General features: G+C 44.8%; 2 protein-coding genes across 2 annotated transcripts in view; both read right to left on the bottom strand.

The window, feature by feature from the left end:
* The window catches only part of ACAT2 (acetyl-CoA acetyltransferase 2), a 16,642-nt gene extending 6,295 nt beyond the window's left edge, over positions 1–10,347 (bottom strand). Inside the window, exons 1-4 of the mRNA XM_003792398.3 lie at positions 10,216–10,347; positions 9,354–9,488; positions 7,287–7,468; positions 3,885–4,002 (exon numbers count right to left, since the gene is read on the bottom strand). Of these exons, the coding sequence (XP_003792446.1) occupies positions 3,885–4,002; positions 7,287–7,468; positions 9,354–9,488; positions 10,216–10,270 (490 nt within the window). The 5' untranslated portion in view covers positions 10,271–10,347. The remainder of the gene's footprint in view (positions 1–3,884; positions 4,003–7,286; positions 7,469–9,353; positions 9,489–10,215) is intronic.
* An 8,976-nt stretch (positions 10,348–19,323) lies between these two features.
* Positions 19,324–24,806, bottom strand: part of LOC100940628 (pre-mRNA-splicing regulator WTAP) — a 35,635-nt gene continuing 30,152 nt past the window's right edge. The window contains exons 7-8 of the mRNA XM_023514641.1: positions 22,153–22,411; positions 19,324–20,585 (exon numbers count right to left, since the gene is read on the bottom strand). Of these exons, the coding sequence (XP_023370409.1) occupies positions 20,008–20,585; positions 22,153–22,411 (837 nt within the window). The 3' untranslated portion in view covers positions 19,324–20,007. The remainder of the gene's footprint in view (positions 20,586–22,152; positions 22,412–24,806) is intronic.

Raw genomic sequence — 24,806 nt, forward strand, 5'->3', positions numbered from 1 at the left:
TTTAAATTAGCACCTTTATAGTCATTGCTTAATTTTAATATCTGTTGTTGCAAGGATCAGATTCTATTCACTGTTGGGGTTTTTTCTTTTTTCTTTCTTTTTTTTTTAACTGGTTATGGACTACATTTTCCCACTTCTTTGCACATTTAGAAAATTCTTTTTTTTTTTTTTTTAGAGACAGAGTCTCTGTTGCTCTCTGTAGAGTTCTAAGAAGGCATCACAGCTCACAGCAACCTCTAGCTCTTGGGCTTAGGCAATTCTCTTGCCTTAGCCTCCCGAGTAGCTGGGACAATAGGTTTCCGCCACAACACCCAGCTATTCTTTTTTTGTTGTTGTTATAGTTTGGCCGGGGCCGGGGCCCTAATCACTGAGCCACAGGCACCACTCATGAAAATTCTTATTGGATGTTGGATATTACAGTTACCATAATGTTGGACATTTGGATTTTATTTTATTTTGAAACAAGGTCTCACTGTGTCACTGGGCTACAATACAGTGTAGGGACATGCTCTTGCTCTTGCTCAGGCTGGTCTCAAACTCCTGAGCTCAAATGATCTTCCCGTTTCAGCCTGCCAGAGTTGCTAGGATTATAGTAGGCATAAGCTACTGTGCCCAGCCTAGATTTTCTGTTTGTTTGTTTTGGACAGAGTCTCACTTTATCGCCCTTGGTAGAGTGCCATGGCATCATAGCTCACAGCAACCTCAAACTCTTGGGCTCAAGTGATTCTCTTCCTCAGCCTCCCAAGTAGCTGGGATTACAGGCACCCACCACAATGGGTTCTACTTCTCTATACCACAGTTTGGAAAGTGCTGCAAGTAGAAAGCCAGTGACAATGGGGCTTTCCCTTCTCTCAAGGATCTCAGTCTTCTTTTTTCTTTTATTGCTGGGGAATCATTGAGGGTACAAGGAGCCAGGTTACACTGCTTGCATTTGCTGGGTAAAGTCCCTCTAATAATAGTGTCCCACCCCAAAGAAGGATCTCTGTCTTGCATAACTGTTAGCCAAAATTTGAAAAGAGTTGTTCGATATATTTTGACCAGTTTTGTGATTATTTATATTAGGAAATCTAGTCATTACCAATTACTCTATTATGGCTTGAGTCCTTTTATTTATTTATTTTTTTAAAAAATAAGAGATATGAGGTGGCACCTGTGGCTCAAAGGAGTAGAGCGCTGGCCTCATATGCCGGAGGTGGCGGGTTCAAACCCAGCCCTGGCTAAAAACTGCAAAAAAACCCTAACCAAACAAAAAAACAACAACAAAAAAGAGATATGGCTCAGCAGCTAGGGTGCCAGCCACATACACCTGAGCTGGCAGGTTGGAATCCAGCGTGGGCCTGCCAAACAACAATGACTGCAAACAAAAAAAAGTCAGGCATTGTGGCGGGTGCCTGTAGTCCCAGTTACTTGGGAGGCAGAGGCAGGAGAATAGCTTGAGCCCAGGAGTTGGAGGTTGCTGTGAGCTGTGATACCACAACACTCTACCCAGGGCGACAGTTTGAGGCTCTATCTCAAAAACAAAACAAAACAAAAAAAAACAAGAGATATGCCTGTCATGGTGGCTCTCACCTGTAATCCTAGCACTGTGGGAGGTTGAGGCGAGTGGATTACCTGAGCTTAGGAGTTTAAGACCAGCCTGAGCCAGAGTAAGACCCCCATCTCTACTAAAATTAGGAAAGCTAGCCAGGTGTCATGGCCAGTGCCTGTGGTCCTAGCTACATGCGAGGCTGAGGCAAGAGGATCATTTGAGCCCAAGAGTTTAAGGTTGCTGTGAGCTAGGATGATGCCACTGTACCCTACCCAGGATGACAGAGTGTGACTTTGAGCCCAAGAGTTTAAGGCTGCTGTGAGCTAGGATGATGCCACTTGTACCCTACCCAGGGTGACAGAGTGTGACTGTGTCTCAAAAAATAAACATAATAAAGTAAAATAAAACAAAAACAAGAGATATGTGTTTTCTCACAATTCTGGAGGCTGGAAGCCCAAGATCAAGATGTCAGCAAGTCAAGTTTCTCTTAATGCTTCTCAGCTGCAGTGAGCTGTAACTTAAACCACTGGAATCCAGCTGGGACAACAGAGGAAGACTGCTTCTTAAGAAAAAAAAAAAGAAGGCCTCTATTCTTGGTTTGCACATGTCTGCCTTCTTACTATGTCCTTAGGTGGTCTCTTCTCTGAGTGCACACATCCCTGGTGTGTGTCCAAATTTCCTCTTTCTATAAAGACATCAATCACATTGGGTTAGGGCCCACTCTAGTGGCCTCGTTCTAACTTAATATTTATTTAAAGGCCCAGCTCCAAATAGTCACATCCTGAGGTTACTGTGCAAGGGGGTGGGGTGTGTGTGTATGTGTGTGTAGGGTTTCAACATACAAATTTTGGTGAGTTGGACACAATTCAACCTGTACCATCTTGGGATGAACTCAGGTTCTGAATTTTTAAAGACTACCTCTGGTGATGTTAAAGCAGTTGGTCTGAGTATCACACTTTGGGAAACTTGGCCCAGGTGCTATGAAAGGGACATGGCACACAGTACCTTCCATAGTCTGCTGTGCTCTTTAGCCATCTCTACTGGTGGTTCTCCCTTGAATAGTGATTGAGATGCCTTGAGCTTCTGTTTCCCACATCTCTAAGTCCTTCTCTCCTTCCTTAAATTTGCATACACTATTCCTTTTTCTTGGAACTTGACCTCTTCCCCATTACCTTTTTCATGTGATTTTATACATCTTATAGTCCAGAACCGTGGCTGCAAACATTTGAACAAGGTGCTTAATTGCTCATGGTTTGTTTCTTTACCTCTAAAATTAAATGTCTCTCTCTTTTCTTTTTTTTTTAAAATATATAGAGACAGACTTTAACTCCTAAGCTTAGGCAATTCTCTTGCATCAGCCTCCTGAGGAGTGGGGACTACAGGCGCCCACCACAACACCCGGCTATTTTTTTTGCTGCAATTTGGCTGGGCCTGGGTTTGAACCTGCCACCCTTGAACCTACCCAGTGAACCACAGGTGCTGCCCTAAATGTCTACTTCTTAAGTTTTACATTCATATGCAGTAAGACACGAGTTCTTTTGATATTCCATTTGCTTTTCCAGTAAACCTAGACCACAGCAACCTTCCAGAAGAATAATTGTGTAGTGCAAACAACACAGAGTTAGATACCAGAAATAACTAGTTTATCTCTGATATTGCCTTTACCACAGAACCACTATGTGTGGGCCCTGTTTCTTCATCTGGCATAATGAAGGGATTGATCCAGAAGAACTCTGAGGCACCTCCCACTTCAAACACTCTCTGGTAATCAAAGATTCACAAAGTAGAGAGAGAGAAAACTCACTTTAGTTAATCAAGGAGAAACTGGGCCTGTCAACAGAGATACAACATACTAAAATATTCAAAACTTGGTCTCGGCCGTGCCCATAGCTTAGTGGCTAGGGCGCCACCCACATACACTGAGGATGGCAGTTTCGAAGTCAGCCTGGCCAGCTAAACAACAATGACAACTGCAACAAAAAATAGCTGACAGGTGGGTGGCACCTGTGGCTCAAAGGGCTAGGGCGCCAGCCCCATATGCTGGAGGTGGTGGGTTCAAACCCAGCCCCGGCCAAAAAACTGCAAAAAAACGAAAAACAAACAAACAAACAAAATAGCTGACAGGTGCCTGTAGTCCCAGCTACTTGGGAGGCTGAGGCAAGAGAACTGCTTAAACCCAAGAGTTTGAGGTTGCTGTGAGCTATGACACCACGTCACTCTACCTAGGGCAACAGCTTAAGACTCTGCCTCAAAAAAAAAGACTTGGTCTCCACCCATAAGGAGGAAAATACCTAAGAAGCAGATTATTATATAATTTTTTTTAAAGTTAATAGGTTTTCAGCTATATCTGCCTTACCTGTAATACCCATATGGTAGTTGTTAAATGCACACGTGAGACCATCATAGAGGATACTGTCAGCTAGCGCCGTCTCACCAAGCCTCACTCCTGCTCTCAGGTGAACCAAGTGAGGAGCCTGGAAACAAGGAAGAAGAATGGACTCAGGCTTGGTCGTAATTAGTCATCTTCTTAGAGTCCTACTCACATCTAGTTTCCTCAGTTTTTGTCCAGTCCCTTTTGTAGGCCTCCCAGGTTCCAGCTCTGAACCAGCCTTACAGACTGATGGAGGAGTGCAAGGCGAGAGCTAGAGTTTGGCCCCAAACTGGGCAAAGGCCAGGCTTGGTGCCTCACGCCTGTAATCCCTGCATTATGGGAGGCTGAGGCGGGAGGATTGCGTGAGCTCAGGAGTTGGAGACTTGTTTGAGCAAGAGAGAGATGCTGACTATAAAAAAAATGAAAAACCCAGCCGATGCTGTGGCGAGCACCTGTAATCACAGCAGCTTCAGGAAGCTGAGACAGCAGGACGCCCACAGCCCAAGTGTGAGGTTGCAGTGAGCTATGACACCTCTGCACTCTGCTCAGGGGATAGGATGTGACTCTGTCTCAATTAAAAAAAAAAAAAACAAAAACCCAAGGCAACCAAAACTCAGTGAAAGAGTTAGCTTAGCTAAAATAATAATAATAATCAGCCATTGTCACGTCATTTACTTGATAATAGTCATTGTCCCACATTGTTTGCTTCTCTATATTTGCTATGCTAGAGGGCACAGCTGATCGCTGTAAAGATTTTTAAACTTGTAAACATCACCGGTTCATAACCTAGGGCTAGTTTTTGAGACATCTTCCAGGTTCTGCATTCCAGTGGATTGACTGACTCACCCAGGCCCAAGGAACTGTATTTCAGTGGATCAGCTGACCCACCCAGACAGTGGCCCATACCAATGGACTGTTGATTCCATCCCCAATCTGCCAATTAATAGATCCCGATTGCCTAATACTGTGCCCACCAAACTGTCTTTAAAAACCCTGTCCCCATGGGTGGTGCCCGTAGCTCAGTCAGTAGGGCACTGGCCACATACACCGAGGGTGGCAGGTTCGAACCTGGCCTGGGCCAGCTACAACAACAATGACTGCAACAATAAAAAATAGCCAGGCGTTGTAGTCCCAGCTATTTGGGAGGCTGAGGCAAGAGAATTCCCTAAGCCCAAGAGTTGGAGGTTGCTGTGAGCTGTGATGCCACAGCACTTTACCTAGGGTGACAACTTGAATCTGTCTCAAAAAAATAAAAAAATAAATAAAAATAAAAACCCTGTCACCCCACCAATTCTTGGGAAAGCAGACTTAAGAGATTTCTCCTGTCTCCGTGCTTGGCACCCTATGGAATAAACCATTTCTCTGCTACGAACCCTGCTGTCTCTGGATGTTGTCCTTCTCTTGGGCTGTGGGCAAGTGAACCTGGCTGGGGTTGGGGCTGGGGCAGGGGCAATAGCTCCTCAGGCCCAAATCCAAAGACCTTGGAATTAGCAGACTACTCCCTTTTGCCTACTCTTTGGAATCTGTTATTCTCCTACCCTCCCATTTCTAATTCTCCCTCAAATATCCATTCTGCGTCCTATTTCCTTAAAAATCTCATTTATTCTTTTCAAAGAGGCAACTAAATATTTCTTAAATGAAGAACTCATCTAGCGGCTTAAGTAATGCTAACAATGTGTTACTTATTTTAATAGGAGATGTAATGTCTGTAATAGAATAATCAAGTTGCCTAATTAACTGATGCGGTGGGGTTTCTGAGCAGGGGCTGCTGTTAATTTGCACCAACTCAACAGTAACTATAATAATAGGGCTCGAGCTCGGCGCCTATGGCTCAAGTAGCTAAGGTCCCAGCCACATATGAAAAACCAGAGACCAGAGGTGATGAGTTCAAATCCAGCCTGGGCCTGCCAAACAACAATGACAACAACCACCAAAAAATTGCCGGACGTCGTGGCGGGTGCCTGTGGTCCCAGCTACTTGGGAGGCTGAGGCAAGAGAATTGCCTAAGACCAAGAGCTGGAGGTTGCTGTGAGCTGTGACACCATAGCACTCTACTGAGGGTGACAAAGTGAGACTCTGTCTCTTAAATAAAAAAAAAAAAGAATAGAAGGAGTATTGACTTGGAGTCAGAAAAGACGCATTTGAATGCTGGCTCTAGGCCTGTTTCCTTCCCTGTCAATTGGAAATATCACCTGCCCTATATGGGCTATTGTGAGCACATGTACGAAAGCAGTTGGTAAAGTACTAAACAGATAGTAGTATGGTTCTATTGGAATCACTGATTATCTTCCTACCTTCAGTGTGCCTCCTCCTAAGCCTCAGCAATGGCTGGCCTGAATCAGCCTCCAATCAGGGAATTCCCAGGTCACACCCTGAGCTGTCTCATTAGGAAGCAGGGGATATACTTTTTCTTTTCCTTTTTTTTTTTTTTTTTTTTGAGACAGAACCTCAAGCTGTCGCCCTGGGGCATCACAGCTCATAGCAACCTCCAACTCCTGGGCTCCAGCGATTCTCCTGCCTCCACCTCCCAAGTAGCTGGGACTTCAGGAGCCCTCCACAATGCCCAGTTATTTTTTGGTTGCAGCCATCATTGTTGTTTGGGGGGCCCCGGGCTGGAACTCGCCAGCTCAGGTGTATGTGGCTGGCGCCTTAGCCGCTTGAGCCACAGGTGCTGAGCCTAAGAGTTTGAGGTTGCTGTAAGCTGTGACAGCATAGCACCCTACTGAGGGCAACAAAGTGAGACTGTCTCAAAAAAAAAAAAAAAACAAACAAAAAACAAACAAAAACCAACCAGGTCGACTATTGATCTGGGAGAAACCTAGGGAATAATTTGGGCACATCCTTTCATTATAAAGATCACGAAACTGAGGGCAACAAAGTGAGACTGTCTCAAAAAAAAAAAAAAAACAAACAAAAAACAAACAAAAACCAACAAACTAACATTATGGGCTTAATTCTTTTTTTTTTTTGAGACAGAGTCTCAAGCTGTCACCCTGGGTAGAGTGCTGTGGTATCACAGCTCATAGCAACCTCCAACTCCTGGGCTCAAGGGCGTCTCCTGCCTCCACCTCCCAAGTAGTTGGGATTACAGGCCACCTGCCACAACACCCGGCTGTTTTTTGGTTGCAGCCGTCATTGTTGTTTGGCGGGCCCCGGCTAGATTCGAACCTGCCAATACAGGTGTATGTGGCTGGCGTCTTAGCTGCTTGAACCACACGTGCCGAGCCTATGGCCTTACTTCTTAAATATTTTATGCTTCATTAACAACAGTTTAGAAAAATAATTAACATTCAGGTAGAGCTTAAGGGTGCATCTGTTTTGGTTCTTGACTGTTTGGTTCCAGCTCTGATACCCATCTTTACAGAACCATCTCTGTAAAGGCCTTACCTTGCTCATACTTTCCATGCCTCCTGCAACCACAATGCTGGAGTCTCCTATCCCTATGGACTGGGCTGCAAGGCACACAGCTTTGAGGCCTGACCCACAGATCATCTGGCAGCTCCATGCTGGAACAGAGTAGGGAATTCCCGCATTCACACTGGCTTGTCTTACAGGGTTCTGTCCACAACCTGAAAGAAGGAACACAGAGGTCTCTTGGCAATCAAGGAGAAAGACAAAATGTGAGGGTGAAATTTCATGCAAAATTGCCAAAGTAGGTCACCTGCCACTTCTGTAAGTTCCTGAAAGAGGCTAGGCCAGTCTACATTTTCCACCTATCACAGCCTAGCCCTTGAAGATGAAAGGCCTTGCGCTGCTAAGTATTTCATAGATATATGCTTTCTCCTCCATAAAGAGGTTAGTAATACCTTAGAACTGTCATCCTCATCTTTTGACAGGGCATGAATAAGCACAATTAAGACTGTGACATAAACACAGGGTATAACTTAGGCTTTTTGTTTGTTTGTTTGTTTTGAGACAGAGTCTCACTTTCTCACCCTTGGTAGAGTGCAGTCGCATCACAGCTCAGAGCAACCTCCAACTTCTGGGCTTAAGTGATTCTCGAGCCTCAGCCTCCCGAGTAGCTGGGACTATAGGCATCTGCCACAACACTCGGCTATTTTTGTTGCAATTGCCACTGCTGTTTTAGCTTCCAGGGCCGGATTTGAACCTGCCACCCTTGGTATATTGGGCCAACACCCTACCCACTGAGACACAGGCGCCGCCCAGGCATCTTGTTTTTTTTGAGAAAGAGTCTCACTTTGTTGCCCTCACTAGCGTGCATGGCATCATAGCTCACAGCAACCTCAAACTCTTGGGCTCAAGTGATCCTCTTGTCTCAGCCTCCCAAGTAGCTGGGACTACAGGCACCTATCACAATGCTCAGCTATTTTTTTTCAGAGACAGGTTCTCAGTTTTGCTCAGGCTGGTCTCAAACTCCCAAGCTCGGCCTAGTTCCTTATGTTGACCACCTCTGTATGTTGACCAGTTTGGTACAGTCCCTTAGTGGTCAACTTACAGAGATTCTACTGTATATGCCACCAAGCTCTGTGGCTTGTGCCTATAATCTCAGAGAGTTAGGAGGCTGAGGAAGGAGGATTTGCTTGAGGCCAAGAATTTGAGACCAATCTGATCAACACAGTGAGAACCTATGTCTAAAAAATTTAATTAGCTGGGTATGGTGTTGCCTGCCTGTAGTCCCAAATACTTGGGAGACTAAAGCAAGAGGATTGCTTGATTCCAAGAGTTGATGGCTCCAGGGAGCTATGATCAGATAGCTGTACTCTAGCATGGGCAATAGACTGATACCCTAAAAAAAAAAAAAGAAAGAAAAAAATATATAAGCAAAAGCATATATTTATTAAAATGACAGAATATTAATATATGTTGTGAATTAACTCATAGGACACAAGTTAATAAAGATGTTAATATTATATAAGCCTTGTTTTTTAAACTACAATGAATTTGGGAGGAATTCAATACTTTTTTGTATGTGTGAGTGATGTTCAGAAGACTGTAGGAATTCATTACACTTTTACTGAATGTATGACATTTTAGGGGAATATGGAGAACCATGCATACACTCCTATTCATTAAGCTGGCCCTGCTTCTAAAAAATGAAAATGCAGTGTATTAGTAGGTCAGTGGCCTAGGTGCAATCATGAAAATCACACTAAAGGAGCTGAGCCTTGCTGGCAGAGGTTGTGGGCGCCTGTAGTCCCAGCTACTCAGGAGGATGAGGCAGGAGGACCACTTGAGCCCAGGACTTCGACACCAGCCCAGGCAATATAGCCAGGCCCCCTCCCTCAAAAAAATAACTTTGCTTTTTTAATAAAGAGGCCGAGCCATGAGCTAAGAAGCTATTGACAGGGCCATGAGGAAAGGCTACCGGAGGAATTCTAACACTGGGAACTCTGAGCAAAAGGATGAAGGCAAGCACGTAAGTGAGACTGAGAGCCTGTGTGAGTGGGCTGTTTCTATAAAACCTGACCTCGCCCGGGGTCGCTGAGGAGTTACCTGCTGCCAAAACATGACCGAATATGACCTCAGACACGTCTTCCGGAGCCACAGTGGCCCTCCTCAGGACTTCTTTGATGACAGTCGAGCCCAGGTCCTGGACAGGAACCGTAGCTAAGGCACTATTGAAGGAGCCTGCACGGGAGACAGGGACATCTGAGACCTGAGGGCAGCGCAGAACCCCCCGCCGCGCCATCCAGCTCAGGCCGGAAAGACCCCCAGCAAGGCGGCGGCGCCCTCTCCCTCCACAAGTTCCCACGCCAGCTAGTCTGGGCAAGGGGCGCGGCGAGCGACACAACTCGCAGCCGCGGAGGACCGGACAGACGCCGCCGCCGGACCCCAGCTATTTCTCCGAAGCCGTGGGAATGGATGCTGCCCCATGTTTGCCAAAGGAGCATGCATAGGTCAAGGGCTTTCAACACTCTGGGGCACTGAGCGGTGGAGTCAATCACCACGAACTGCTCCTAGACCAGCAGCACTCTTGCCTGGCTCAGGCCACGGAGCAGCCCCGCCCCGCGACCACAGAGCTGACGGATGGCGCCGCCCGGAGCTGGCCAATCATGGGCCTACGCGAGAGAACACCTCCCCACGCCTGCCAATGGGGGAGAAGGGCGGCGCGGTGGCGCTACGCCGGGAGCCAATCCGAGCACGACGGGCGGAGCAGACCCACCTGGCGAGGAAAGGCGGGGCTGCCGCGCCCGACCCGGGGAAGTACCGAGCGGATCCCCGGAGGATTCCTCCTGGGGATCCTTGCGGCCGGGCCAGGCCAGCTTCCTCCCCGCACACCACCCAAGTCTGCCGCTCGGAGCTCCTGCCGAGTGGCTGCGGCTCAGACTCTGCGCGGTGCCAGCCGGCCACTCACCTATCACGGTCCGCGCCGCCGAGACGATGACCACAGGGTCCGAGACTGCACTCATCCTGTCCGCAACCCTCTCCCGCTGCTGTCGGCTCCGCGCTGCCTACAAGTGAGGCAAAGCTTTTTTTCGCCCCCGACTAGCAGCGCCGGTGGGCGGAACCTAAGGCTGCCCCGCCCCCGGCCTCGGCGTGGCCCACAGTGCGCAGGCGCGAGGCCGGATCCGCGATGGTCCCGGGGGTCCAGGCGCTCCCTGGACACTGCAGGGGCCGGGCCCGGGCGTCTAGGGGACAAGGGCCGGAAGGCTGAGGGCGGCGGGGGCCGAGGGATCCGGGAGCTGCGGGCAGACACACCCATGCTGTCTCAAGACCCTTTTTCTGTACTCTCCTAACATTTGGGGGGAGGGATCCTTTGTTTTTTTTTAAGCTTAAGGTTTTTCAAAACAAAGGGGGAGGTGACAAAAGACTATCTCGCCTAGGACTTGAGTCCCGCTGGCGAGAATCTTAAATGGGCATCCTGCCAACGGCAGGACTGAGGAGTATTCTGAAGTGTCTGTTTTTGCTCTCTGCGGCTTCCAAGTTCTACATTTTGTCTGGGCGTCATTGAGCGTTCTTTCACGTCAGGGGGTACCTGGGTTCTCCTCAATGCGAGACCCATGGTTGGCCCCACTTGCCTTTCTTCTGAAAGATCAACTCTCGGGGTGAACGATGAGGAAGCCGGGCGTAGCTAATGTCCTACTAGTCAAAAGTTCCCTTGTTTGAGAAGCTGACAGTTTGGACTATGAAGGGGAGCATGTATTAAGTTGGGTCGCTTTTGTTTAAACGCTTTAGGACTCCCTATCCCCTTTCTGAGCTTTCCAGGAATTTCAGCACCTGGAGCCACTTTTCCAGTCTCATCTCTGTAGCTCCGGTGAGGCCAGTAGAGTTCCTGGAAAGAACAGCAATCCTCCTCTCAGCTTGCTCAGCCTGGAGAAACTCCACCTCCTCCCTTCTGGAAGGTGGAAGCCCTCAGTCGGCTAAGACTAAAAGTCCTGTCCATTGTGAAAGCTTTCCCCTGTCCCCCTACCTGCGGAATCAACCCATCTCGTCCTCTGTGCTTCCCCAGCTTACAGTATACAACCCTGTATACTCATCACCCCTCCCCAAACCCAAAAAGAAACCTTGCTTTCTCTTGTTCTCTTTAGCAGCTAGAACTTAATGCTTATTAAATGTTTGTTGTTGTTTTGAGACAGAGTCTCACTTTATCGCCCTTGGTAAAGTGCTATGGTGCTCACAGCAATCTCAGACTCGAACTCAATCTATCCTCGTGCCTCAGTCTCCTCAGTAGCTGGGACTATCAACCACTAAGCCTGAGTATTTTTAGAGATGGGGGTCTGGATCTTACTCAGGCTGCTCTGGAAGTCCTGAGTTCATCTCAGGTGATCCACTGCCTGAGAGCCTCCCAAAGTGCTAGGATTACATGATCATGAGCCACCATGCCTGGCCCATTTATCAAATAAATGTTAATAATTTTTCATGATTATGCTCCAAAGCTTTCCTTAACCATTCCCAAGAGCTAAATGAGGCCCCATCCAGAGAGGTTACAGATAAGACTTGCAAATATTTGAATAATAATTAACATTAAACAATCATCATGTGTCAATATTAACTAGGTGTGTTTGAATAAAGGTAAGGACTTGGGTAGGATACTCAGTTATGTCTTAGAATTTCACATCTATTAACAGTGGACTAGATGATTCATCTCTTTCCTAGATATGTCTAGCCTTAGCAATGACTGGTTTAAGAATGGACATGTGGGCTCGGCGCCTATAGCTCAACCGGCTAAGGCGTCAGCCACGTACACCTAAGGTGGCGGGTTCGAATCCCCAGCCCGGACCCGCCAAACAACAATGACGGCTGCAACCAAAAAATAGCCGGGCGTTGTGGCGGGCGCCTGCGGTCCCAGCTACTTGGGAGGCGGAGGCAAGAGACTCGCTTGAGCCCAGGAGTTGGAGGTTGCTGTGAGCTGTAATGCCACGGCACTCTACCCAGGGGGACAGCTTGAGGCTCTGTCTCAAAAAAAAAAAAAAAAAAAAAAGAATGGACATGTGGGGCAGCGCCTGTGGCTTAGTAAGTAGGGCGCTGGCCCCATATACCGAGGGTGGCAGTTTCAAACCTGGTTCTGGCCAAACTGCAACAAAAAAATAGCTGGGCGCTGTGGCGGGCTCCTGTAGTCCCAGCTACTTGGGAGGCTGAGGCAAGAGAATCACCTAAGCCCAAGACCTGGAGGTTGCTGTGAGCTGTGATGCCACTACACTCTACCAAGGGCAACAAAATGAGACTCTGTCTCTTAAAAAAAAAAAGAATGGACACATGACTCAGTCTTAGCCACAAAGATGTGAGAGGAACATTTTTCTTGTCCACAATTTTCCTCATTGTTTAAGCCAGTTTAAGTTAGGTAGGCTGTTCTGTTACACACAGCTGAAAGCATCTTCTATATCTAGTCAGACTTTCTGGTAGGATTTAAAATTTGTTGAGAGCGTTTTGTAAATCATAGAGAAACAGGTGATTACTAATATGCTAAAAAGTAAGGGGTTTCTAGATAAGCTGTGCAACTTGTAGGAAACACTTCATATCGGAGCCAGAATACTTTGTCACAAGGTTGTCAAGGGTAAACTGTTGACAAGCCTAAAGAAGCCTCCTGAAGAATTTTTAAGTAGATTGAAAAACTCATGAGGTCCTGGGAACCTATAGTGAGACTTTGTAGACATGGTGGCTCACACCTGTAATCCTAGTACTGTGGGAAGCTGTGGCAGGAAGATAGCTTGAGGCAGGAGTTTGAGACCAGCCTGAGAAAACACCAATACACTATCTCTTAAAAAAAAATTTTAAATAAATTTAATTAGCTAGGTATGGTGGTACATGCTTGTAGTCCAGCTACTTGGGAGGCTGAAGCAGGAAGATCACTTGAATCCAGAAGTTTGAAGTTGCAATGAGTTATGACAGAGGTCCTCAAACTTTTTAAACAGGGGGCCAGTTCACTGTCCCTCAGACCGTTGGAGGGCCAGACTCCGTGCCCTGGGACGAGTCAGCACAGGCAGTGGTGGCAAAAACACCTGGCAGGCCAGATAAATGTCCTAGGCAGGCTGCATGTGGCCAGTGGGCCGTAGTTTGAGGATGCCTGAGTTATGATGACATCACTGAACTCTAGCCTGTGCAACAGAGAATATTTTTTATTCAAAAAAATAAAATAAAAAAAAAACTGGGTTTGGATACCTGGCCAGAAAGTGACAGAATGACATTGTCTGATGTTGCATTTTGTAAGATTGTTCATGTACAGAAGAACATGGCCTACCAAGGAGCACAAGGCCAGCTTCTGACACCACCTGGGCCTGGTTGTGTGTCAGGCCAGTCCTGATGTCAGGCTGCTTTTCTCTTTTCTGAAGTCTTACTAGTGATACAAAGCATCTCTGACCACATTTGTAGAAAGCAAGGATACCTCACCTCATCCCCACTGTACTGCCTCAAACAATGAAGAAGGTGGCAGATGTTGGATAACCAGAATGTTGTCATCCCAAAGTCATCATTGTGCTTCTGTCAAAAGAAAAGGGCACCCCAGCTATGTGTCAGATGTCCCATGGTTTCAAATTTCTGGAAAATGGATTCAAACCCTCAGTGAAAAGGCTGCCCAACAACCAAAACAGCTGTGATACAATCTGCACTCATTCTGTCTGGAAGGCGTGACTGTGAGTTAAACTCAGAGAATGCCCCTGGCCAGTGCCAAGTATTTAAGAGGTGTCGGGGCTTGGCGCCTGTGGCTCAAGTGGCTAAGGCACCAGCCACATACACCTAAGGTGGCGGGTTCGAATCTAGCCCAGGCCTGCCAAAACAATGACGGCTGCAACCAAAAAATAGCTGGGTGCTGTGGCAGGCACCTGTGGTCCCAGCTACTTGGGAGGCTGAGGCAGGAGACTCGCTTGAGCCCAGGAGTTGGAGGTTGCTATGAGCTGTGATGCCATGGCACTCTGCCCAGGGGGATAGCTTGAGGCTCTGTCTCAAAAAAAAAAAAAAAGAGGTGTCGGTCAAGCCTTGGCATTTGTTTGGATGGGTCTTTTGGAGGAAAGATGACTGGGTGCTTTCCCAGGCAGCTCAGCAGCAAATGACCTTGTCTGGGGCCATGTGAGCAAAGACAGCAGTGCAGGTGATGGGAGCAGCCACATGTCAGGCAGAAGCAGCATTCATTACTTAACTCTGATGCTGTGACTTTGTGTTTTATTTGCCAGAGATTAAAGATTCATTCCAAACTGCAAAATAAATAAATAAAATAAAACCCAACAAAGTTTGCAGAAATATATGGATGGGTCAAAAAAAAAAAAAAAAAAAAGAAGACAACTAGAGTGTAGGTCCCAGAGATGAGGCAGAAAAGGAAAAAATTGAGTAACAGTGTTTGCTTCAGGAGAAATCTTTGGCATCTGGGACAGTGATGGAATCAGCAATCCTTCCTGCTAAGAACTCTGCAGCACAGTGAAAATCTCTTTTTTCCTGTAATCTGGAATGTGTTTCTAGTCCCCAAACATATCAGAGTCCAAAAAATTCAAGGAACTTTTCTTTGGCTTAGCTCTATTCTACCTCATTTTAGCCTTACTCTCTGGCCATTCTTCAGTGTCCTTTGTGGGCTTAATCTGGATGCTCCTTAATATTTTCCTACTTTGCACTGGCTCCCTGGGTAATACCAGTCATTTCCATGGCTTCACTTACCACCTATATACTCACAACACTGAAATCCTCACATCTGAACTACCTGTCTCCTGTGCAGACAGACCCTCTCTATTTTAATTTTGTATAAGGCTGGGTGTGGTGGCTCTCACCTGTAATCCTAGCACTCTGGGAGGCTGAGGTGGGTGGATTGCCCTGAGTTCACAGGTTCAAGACCAGCCTGAACAAGAGTGAGACCCCATCTCTAAAAATAGCCAGGCATTGTGGAGAGCACCTGTAGCCCCAGCTACTCAGGAGGCTGAGGCAAGAGAATTACTTAAGCCCAAGAGTTTGAGGTTGCTGTGAGCTATGATGCCATGGCACTCTACAGAAGGTAACAAAGTGAGACTCTGTCTGAAAAAAAAAAATTAATAAATTTTGTATAAACGTCAAATTTAACATATCCAAACCATTCTCTTCTAGCTTTTGTTTCTTTTTTACTTATAATGTCAGTGATTACATCTTCTGTTAACTAAGCCAGCAATCTCTCTCTCCAACTCCATTTAGACATCACTTCCAGTCTCCTACATGTGGTGCCTCCTCAGCATCCCCCGTACTAGACTACGTAAGCATCACAAGATGATCTGGTTATACATACTGCTTCCTGCACAACCCCTAGCACTTAATAGGTATTAATTATGTATGAACAGGAATATATTTTTCTGTCCAATGCTTAGCACTGTTGAATGACATCTCTTCTGGAAACTAGGAATATACTAACTTATGGCCTGCCTGGAGGATCTATCCATAATAAGCTGAGTAAATCTTGAGAAGGTAATTGCTTTTGTTGAGGGGGGCCACAAGGCATCTCTTTGTCCCCTATGGTGCTTTCATTTCAGCTACTCATTATCTACTCAAGGCTATGGGGCCAGTTGGAGACTTAGAATAATGGAGGAAAAAGAAGATATATACATATATATATTATATATGTAGTTTTTTGTTGCAGTTTGACCGGGGCCAGGTTTGAACCCGCCACCCTTGGTGTATGGGGTCGGCACTCTACGCACTGAGCCACAGGTGCCGATATATTTTTAAATAATACCTGGATCTAGAATCATATGCTACCTGTACTGGTGAGCAGAGTGAGTGGGTAGGTAGCCACCAGAATCTCCAAGTGCATATGAGGGGCCATCATTATACAGTGCTCTGGAGCCAGTCTACCCTGAAGGGAACTTACAACCATCCTTAGGAGTCTAGGCCATGTTTTAGCCAATAGGCCTAATTCATTAACCTACCATGTAGCAAAATTCCTTTGTGAGGGGAGAAGTGAATTGCCAAAGTGGATCTGCCCTAAAATGGAAGCAAGCAGCAAACTCAGGTAATCTCATTAGCCAGGGCTGTTTATGGGGATAGGTTAATTCCCAAGACAGTGTCATGAAAGAGCAGTAGGCAGTAAGGGAGACAGCTATTCATGAAGGGAAGAACTGAGAGAAATTAGAAACAATGGCTTTGCATTATACTTTACAAAAGTGTCTCAGAATCTAGAGTTATACCAAATACCACAGAGAGGACAAGGAAACTGACGCCTACTAAGCTGAATGTATGAGGACTCCCACCAGGACTCAAATCAGTGGGTAATGTGATCTCAGATTTCTTAGGCTCCAAACTGTGAGAGATGTATTTTAAGCCACTAAATCTGTTTGTTTTTTTTTAGAGACAGAGTCTCAACCTTGACACCCTCGATAGAGTGCTGTTGTGTCACAGCGCACAGCAACCTCCAGCTCTTGGGCTTAGGTGATTCTCTTGCCTCAGCCCCCAAGTAGCTGGGACTACAGGTGCCCGCCACAACACCTGGCTATTTTTTGTTGTTGTTGCAGTTTGGCCAGGACTGGGTTCAAACTCACCACCCTTGGCATATGGGGCCTGCGCACTACTCACTGAAAAACTGTGTGTTTTTGTTTAACAGCAGCTCCAGCTAAGATAGCATTGTTATAAGCACTTTACATTTGTTAACTCATTGAATGCTCTTTTACAGGGAAAAAAAAAATCCAAGCCACAGAAAGGTGTAAGTAGTTTAAGTCACAGATAAGTGTAGTACCATGATTCAAACCAATTAGTTCCAAAAGACTCACTCAACTTGAGTATGATCTATCACCTCTCTTAATACAACAGTATAAGCATTCAATCCCAGAAATGGGGGGGGGGGGATTACTGACTAGGAAACACAAATATAAATTAACAGGTTTATATTTATTTATTTTTGGGCCAGTTTCAGTATGTCACCCTCAGGGTAGAGTGCTGGGGCATCATAGCTCACAGCAACCCCCAACTCTTGGGCTTAAGGGATTCTCTTGCCTCAGCCTCCCAAGTAGCTAGGACTATAGGCGCCTGCCAACAGGTCTATAGTCATGTCTATATTACTGGTTGAAAAATTAACTTTCAGGCGGCGCCTATGGCTCAAGGAGTAGGGCGCTGGCCCCATATGTCGGAGGTGGTGGGTTCAAACCCAGCCCCAGCCAAAAACCGCAAAAAAAAAAAAAAAAAAAAAGTAACTATCAATGATTATATACTACCACCAAGACAGAAAAATTCCATTTTTTTTTTTGAACTGGGCAAGTTGAAAGGACATAACAATCAAAAGCCAAACAGGGCTTGGTGTCCATAGCTCCGTGGTTAAGGGTGCCAGCCACATGCACCTGGGGTGACAGGTTCGAGCCTGACCCAGGCCTGCTAAACAATTGCAACAAAAAATAGCCAGGCATTGTGGCAGGCACCTGTAGTCCCAGCTACTTGGGAGGCTGAGGCTAGAGAATTGCTTAAGCCCAGGAGTTGGAAGTTGCTGTGACAATGTAACACTCTACCTTGAGGGTGACACAGTGACACTGTGTGTCAAAACAAACAAAGCCAAATGGTATTTTATAAGAGAATATCCAAGTGTAATCATATGCAAATTAGAAACAGTATAGCATCTTTTATTCACTTGAGTATACTGTATAAAACGTGTTGTTTTTTTTTCTTTTTGAGACAGTCTCACTTTATTGCCCTAAGTAGAGTGCCGTAGCATCATAGCTCTCAGCAACCTCTAACTTTTGGGCTCAAGTGGTTCTTTTGCCTCAGCCTCCTAGTAGAAATGAGGTCTCGCTCTGGCTCAAGCTGAGCTCAAAACTGTTAGGCAATCCACCCTCCTCAGCCTCCTAGAGTGCTAGGATTATAGGAGTGAGCCACCGCACCTGGCCTTTTTTTTTTTTTTTTGAGGAGTCTCTCTCTATTGCCCAGGCTAGGGTGCAACCTCAAACTTCAGGTTCAAGTGATCCTCCTGCCTCAGCCTCCCCTGTAGCTAGACTACAGGCACTTGCCTTGGCTAATTTTTCTATTCTTAGTAGACCTGGGGCCTCTCTCTTGCTCGGGATGGTCTCGATCTCTTGAGCTCAGGCAATCCACCCACCTTAGCCTCCCAAAAGGATTAGGATTATAGGGTTGCGCCACTATGCCCAGCCATAGTAGATTGTAGTACATCACTTAAGACCAGATATACTTTGTATGTCACCTAAACAAGCAAAACAGCAGTTACTTTCAAATATTTAAAAGTTATGTCTAAAATAACTGTTCTATTTTCAGCAAAAATGCTTCATCTCAGCCATATATGAAAAGCTACTCAAAAGCCATCTAGCACCACAGACTTTGAAACTTAATGTTTAATTATGTCAGAGAAAATGGAGCAAACTTTGTAAGTCCTCTACCTTAAAAACATTTTCTCTGGCAGAGCTTGGTGGCTCACACCTGTAATCCCAGCACTTTGGGAGGTCTGCTTGAGCCTAGGAGTTTGACAGCATGGGTAACATATGAAGACCCTGTCTCTACAAAATACTTAAAATTGGCCAGGTATAGCCAACTGAGCTAAGGTATCACTACACTGCACTCTGGTCTCAAAAAAATTTCCTACATTCTAACACCCTATAGGCTTACTGATGCATTAGCAAATATGACAGTAAAAATCAGCAGACCTAGCCAGTGTTTTACAATAAACATGAGTACATTATCTAAAATCAGGTCACAAAAAATAAACTCCACTTTTTAATGAAAACCTAACAGATACTTAGGTGGTTTATTTTCTGTATGCTTCTGTGTTTTCAAATATTTTATAACAGGCTTAGCGCCTGTGGCTCAAGGGACTAAGGCGCCAAGCCACATACACAAGAGCTGGCGGGTTTAAATCCAGTCCGGGCCTGCCAAACAACGACTGGTGCCTATAGTCCCAGCAACTTGGGAGGCGGAGGCAGAAGAATCGCTTGAGCCCAGGAGTTGGCGGTTGTGGTGAGCTGTCATGCCATGGCACTCTACCCAGGGCAACAGATTGAGGCTCTGTCTCAAAAAAAAAAAAAAAAAGAAGAAAAGTGACAGATGATAAGCACATACCCAACCAAACCAAAACAAAAACTAATGAAGTTACAATAAAAATCTTTATTTAGGTTTGGTCAGTACAGATAAGATATACTGGAGTCACAGAGCAATATGCATTAACAGGATACAACAGTTCATAAAAACTGAGTAACTATGCACACAAATTTCTTAAAACATTCAGTCACCTAAAGAGAAAATGCACAGATGTATGGTGGAAAAACTGTATCTAACACTGAAACTACTATAGGACTCCATCAACAAGTCCAACTTTTAGTGATAAAAAACTACTGTACTGGGCAAACTTGGCAGTCATAAACCCACATCTATTCTAACAAGTCTGAATGGTGCAGAAGTATAATAACAGCTTGAGTAAGAATGCCCTTACACAGCACAGGTTCTAGATAGACATAGATTTATACAGACATCATTGTGTTATATTTAAGGAAAGATTTCCATTTACAACTTCACATTAACTCATATAAAAATAACGTGACCCTACACAAAATGTCCTTTTAGCAACATTTGAAGTAATTAACTGTTATAATTTCCAAAGTGGCAGAGGTATGAAGCAAAAAAAAAAAAAAAAAAAAAAAAGGCAACCAACCAACCAAACAAACAAAAACACACACCCACGAAAAGGCAAATTTTGACAAAGTATGCATTAATTTTTTGGACAGTATCCTCTCCCAAATTAAATGACACTGTATAAAAATTTGCTGGAAAAATATTACAAAACTGAACCCTGTACATTTACACTCGAGTCCAAGCCATTTTGAACGTGGCGGGAACCCACAGTTCGGTTACCTTTCCCACTCACTGCTTTCTCCTCTTGAGGGTCATGATTGGAGTCTGTGTCATTTGAATGGTGTGTGAGAGAGTTTTCACTGCCCGTGGGAGAGTCTACACTTTCATACCCCGCACTGAGTTGGTTTACGTAACTACTACCTCCTCTGCCAGTTCTCTCCTCTGAGCTGTTGGAGGCCTTATTACCATTCCCTGGAGAAGAAGGAAAGTCATCTTCAGTTGTGTTCCCCTCCCTGTGAAATCCAGACCCAGACGTCCTCTGACGGGAGGAGCTACCATTACTTGGTCCGTTTGCCAGCCGACTGCAGTCTTTACTTGTGGCCTCTGCATGTTCTATAGGTTCAGAAGTAGTCCTGCTGGTACTCGGGGCCGAGGATTGAGACTGCTGTTGGTACTGAGCCAACTGCTGGCGAGTCTCCTTCAGTTGCTGCTGAAGAACTAGAATGGTACTCTGCATACCTTCTACTTCTTCGTCAAGTTGAATGATGAAGTCATTCAGTTCTGTGCAAAGGAGAGTCAAACCTACTTTAATATGTTGTAACACTGAAAAATATTAAGTGCCTGCTTCAAGGCAAGGCAGTCAATGAATGGTTACTAAGTAAACAAATATATTCCTAAAATCACAATATATTTTTAAAATTTTGCTTGAATTTTAAAATAGCCATTCAAGAAAAGCATTTGTGGGGAAGTTGGATGCTTAAAATGGTATGTATACCCATGGATCCCATACCTATGAATTCAACCATGCAGACTGAAAAAAACTGTATCTGTACTGAACATTTATGGTTTTTTCTTGTCGTTATTCCCTATACAATGTAGTTTAATAATTTTCACAGCATTAACATTGTTTTAGGTATTCTAAGTAATCTAGAGATGGTTTAAGCATAAAGATGTGCAAATACTGCATCATTGTATTATCAGGGACTCAAGCATCTGTGGATTTTGTTGACTGTGGGACATCCTAGAATCATCCTCCCAAGGAACGACTGTATTAAAGCAACCAAGTTAAAATTGATTAAAACCATCTTACTACACACAACTGATTACAGCCCCCAAATCTGACCATGTTTACCCATGGACCTGCCATGACCAGGGTCCTAATTTGTCACCCACCTAGCGAGTGCCTTAGCTCCACATTAGGTCTGGACTTTGTGCACACAGTGTGGTCCTCTAACACTTCAAAGAGTCCTACCATCTAACCAAGGACTATTCCACATACAAGGACAAAAGTTACAGAAAACCATCCTTCACTGCCATGTAAAATCGCTTGGCTACTGTTCTTTATAATTAACCATCAGACATACTTTCAATTTGTATTTCCACAGTTTGGATATTTTCCTGTTAACATTCCTCACAAAAAGGAACCAGCACAGATGCAGCTATACTTGTACCAAAAAGGATGGAGGCTGACAATTAAGTTTTGTCTTAGCAAACTTTTTATGAGACAGGGTCTCACTGTCACCCAGGCAAGAGTGCAGTGGCATCATCATGTATGACTCACTGCAATCTCAAACTCCTGGGCTCAAGTGATCCTCCTGTCTCAGCATCCCAAGGCTTGTGTCACCACACCCAGCTAATTTTTATATTTTTTGCAGAGACGGGATCTCACTATGTTGCTCAAGCTGGTCTCCAACTTCTGGGCACAAGTGACCCTCCAGCCTCAACCTCCCAAAGTGCTAAGGTAACAGGTATCAGCCACTGTGCCCAGCCTGTCTTAGCAAATTTAAATATTGTATCTGTCATTCACTAAAAGGATCTTAATAGGTATAATCAATTATATTATTTCCTAACCGCTGGAAATTGCCAAATGTTTCCCAGACTTAACACTTAAAAGAAATAGTTATAGTCCCTCTTTCAAACACTGAAATGTATACTCCTTAGTAATACAACATCCTTAAGATGGCTTTGTTTACTGACTCAACCAGGAATGTTTCACTTCTAATTTTACACAATCATAGGCAGAGATTAGCACGTACAGAATCTAACCTATAATGTTCATGCCTGGCAGTTTTTTCAAGCCAATGCAAAGCTGAGTAAACTTTTCAAAACAAAAACAAAAACCCCTTACCATCCTGACTGCTTTTAAGCTCCTCACTATATTTCTTCTGTAAAGCCAACTCTGCTTCAAGTTGTGCAATACGTCCCTGGGACAGCTGCCTTCCAAGTTCTTGATTCTCCTGGATGAGCATTCGACACTTCGCCATTAACTTTTTCCCTGTTTGGCTGCAAAGGAAAGAGCCATCCATCACTAAAGGAAGATAAAACTGTATATAGCCTTCTTTGCTTACGATTGTTACAGTGATAGATTTAACACATACAGAACACAACTACGTCACAGCAGATGCTGCCCTGAAATTACCATCTTCTTTTCTGGAACACATCCATCTTCTGCATTTCAGTATTTTGCCAATACAGCAGCAAAAATAAATCCTCAAAGTACCCAAATGGCCACTTTTGTTTCTATTAAATCAACAATCAATTCTGAAATCTAACTATTTTAATCCTAAATTATCATGTGAAACAAAAACAGGCCTGATAATTAACATACCAATATTATCACAACATAAAGGTACTTAGTGCTCAATCAAATAGATTTCTTCAAAAGGTACATGTAACATCAATCACAAATGTATGCTTCTCTAAAATATCTAACGCATGAAATCAGCATCTGCAAATACAGTTTTCATCTCTCTCAAGAATATATTACAGTAAGTGAGGCATGTTTAGTAATTTTTAAAAGTCTTAAGACTTTCTACTCATCAATTCTTTATTTAACTTTCTTTTTTTTTTTTTGGAGACAGAATCTCAAGCTGTCATCCTGGGTAGAGAGAGTGTCATAGCGACATAGCTTGCAGCAATGTCAAACTCTTGGGCTAAAGTGATTCTCTTGCCTCAGCCTCCCAAGTAGCTGGGAGTACAAGTGCCCGCCACAAAACCTGGCTATTTTTTGGTTGTAGTTGTCGCTGTTGTTTTAACTCGCCTTGGCCGGGTTCAAACCCATTAGCACCAGTGTATATGCCAGCACCCTAACCACTGAGTATGGGCACTGCCCTCATTTAACTTTTTCCTTTTTTTTTAAAAAAGCATGTATATAAGAGACAGAGTGTCACTTTATTGCCCTCAGTAGAGTGCCATGGCGTCACAGTTACGGAAACCTCCAACTCCTAGGCTTAGGCGATTCTCTTGCCTTAGCCTTTTGAGTAGCTGCACTACAGGTGCCCGCCAGAATGCCCGGTTATTTTTTTGATGCTGTCTGCCTGGGGGTGGGCTTGAACACACCACCCTTGGTATATAAGGCTGGCACCCTACCCACTGAACCACAAGCACTGCCCTATATACATGCTTTTGAGCTATGAAACTAGGGCATAAGTTTTTTTTTTTTTTTTTTTTTTTGAGACAGAGCCTCAAGCTGTCACCCTGGGTAGAGGGCTGCGGCATCACAGCTCACAGCAACCTTCAACTCCTGGGCTTAAGCGATTATCTTGCCTCAGCCTCCCAAGTAGCTGGGACTGCAGGCGCCCACCACAATGCCCAGCTATTTTTTTTTTTTTTGTTGCAGCTATCATTGTTGTTTGGCGGGCCTGGGCTGGATTGAAACCTGCCAGCTCAGGTGTATGTGGCCAGCGCCCCCAGCCGCTTGAGCCACAGGCGCGCGGAGCCTAGGTTTTGTAAACAATGATACGTAGTTTTTAGTGGCCAGTATGCTGGCTCATGACTGTAATCCCAGCACTCTGGGAGGCTGAGGTGAGAAGCATTTTAAAAGTAATTATTCCTTTTTCTTCTTTTTGAGACAGAACTTCACTTTATTGCCCTGGGTAGAATGCTGTAGCCTCACAGCTCACAGCAACCTCAAGTAGCTGGGACTACAGGTACCTGCTACACACCCAGCTAGTTTTAGGGACAGAGTGTCTCACTCTTGCTCAGGCTGGTTTCAAACCTGTGAACTCAGGCAATCCACCCGCCTCAGCCTCCCAGAGGGCTAGGATTACAGGTGTGAGCCACCATACCTAACCCAAAATAAGGTTCTTTTACCTGCAGCATATATTCTAACTTAATATAATTCAATACAAGTTTGTAAATGAGTTTTCTGTCTTTTTTTTTAACTGGACTCACTTCAGATTAATAGGTTTATTGGAAATAGCCTCTTGGCATAAGTAAGTTTTCAGAAATCTATAGAACAGTAAAAGTTGGGTTACTACTGTTTAAAGGAGCCCAAAATGAAAGCCATGAGCAACCAGGAAGAAAGGGTTTTATTCTTTCACGTAGTAACTCTGTTAGCTGGTAAGGTTCTTGTTCATTGCTACCTCCGCTCAGATATCCATTTTCATTACCATCCTCAGGCTTTAGCTTCTACTAAACACACACTTAGAAATCCAACAATGAGATAGTAAAAGATAGACATGATTGTCCAAACAGTGGAATGCTTTCCACTTCATTATGTTCCCACAACTTCATTTTCTTGTGAAGTATATAAAATCAGTGTTTCTAACTACCTAAAAATTCTTTTATGTGAATTAACAGAAAAAATGGACAACTGTAAAATGCATTAATTTGTGACCTGACTTAACCCCATATAAGAATGTCACCAATTCTCAAGCAGTAAAGTTCCATTTAGAAAGTCGTATCATGGCTCGGCGCCTATAGCTCAACTGGCTAAGGCGCCAGCCACGTACACCTAAGGTGGCGGGTTCGAATCCCCAGCCTGGACCCGCCAAACAACAA

Source organism: Otolemur garnettii, unplaced genomic scaffold, assembly GCF_000181295.1.
Source record: "Otolemur garnettii isolate 467f Iridium unplaced genomic scaffold, OtoGar3 scaffold00056, whole genome shotgun sequence".
Classification (NCBI taxonomy): domain Eukaryota; kingdom Metazoa; phylum Chordata; class Mammalia; order Primates; family Galagidae; genus Otolemur; species Otolemur garnettii.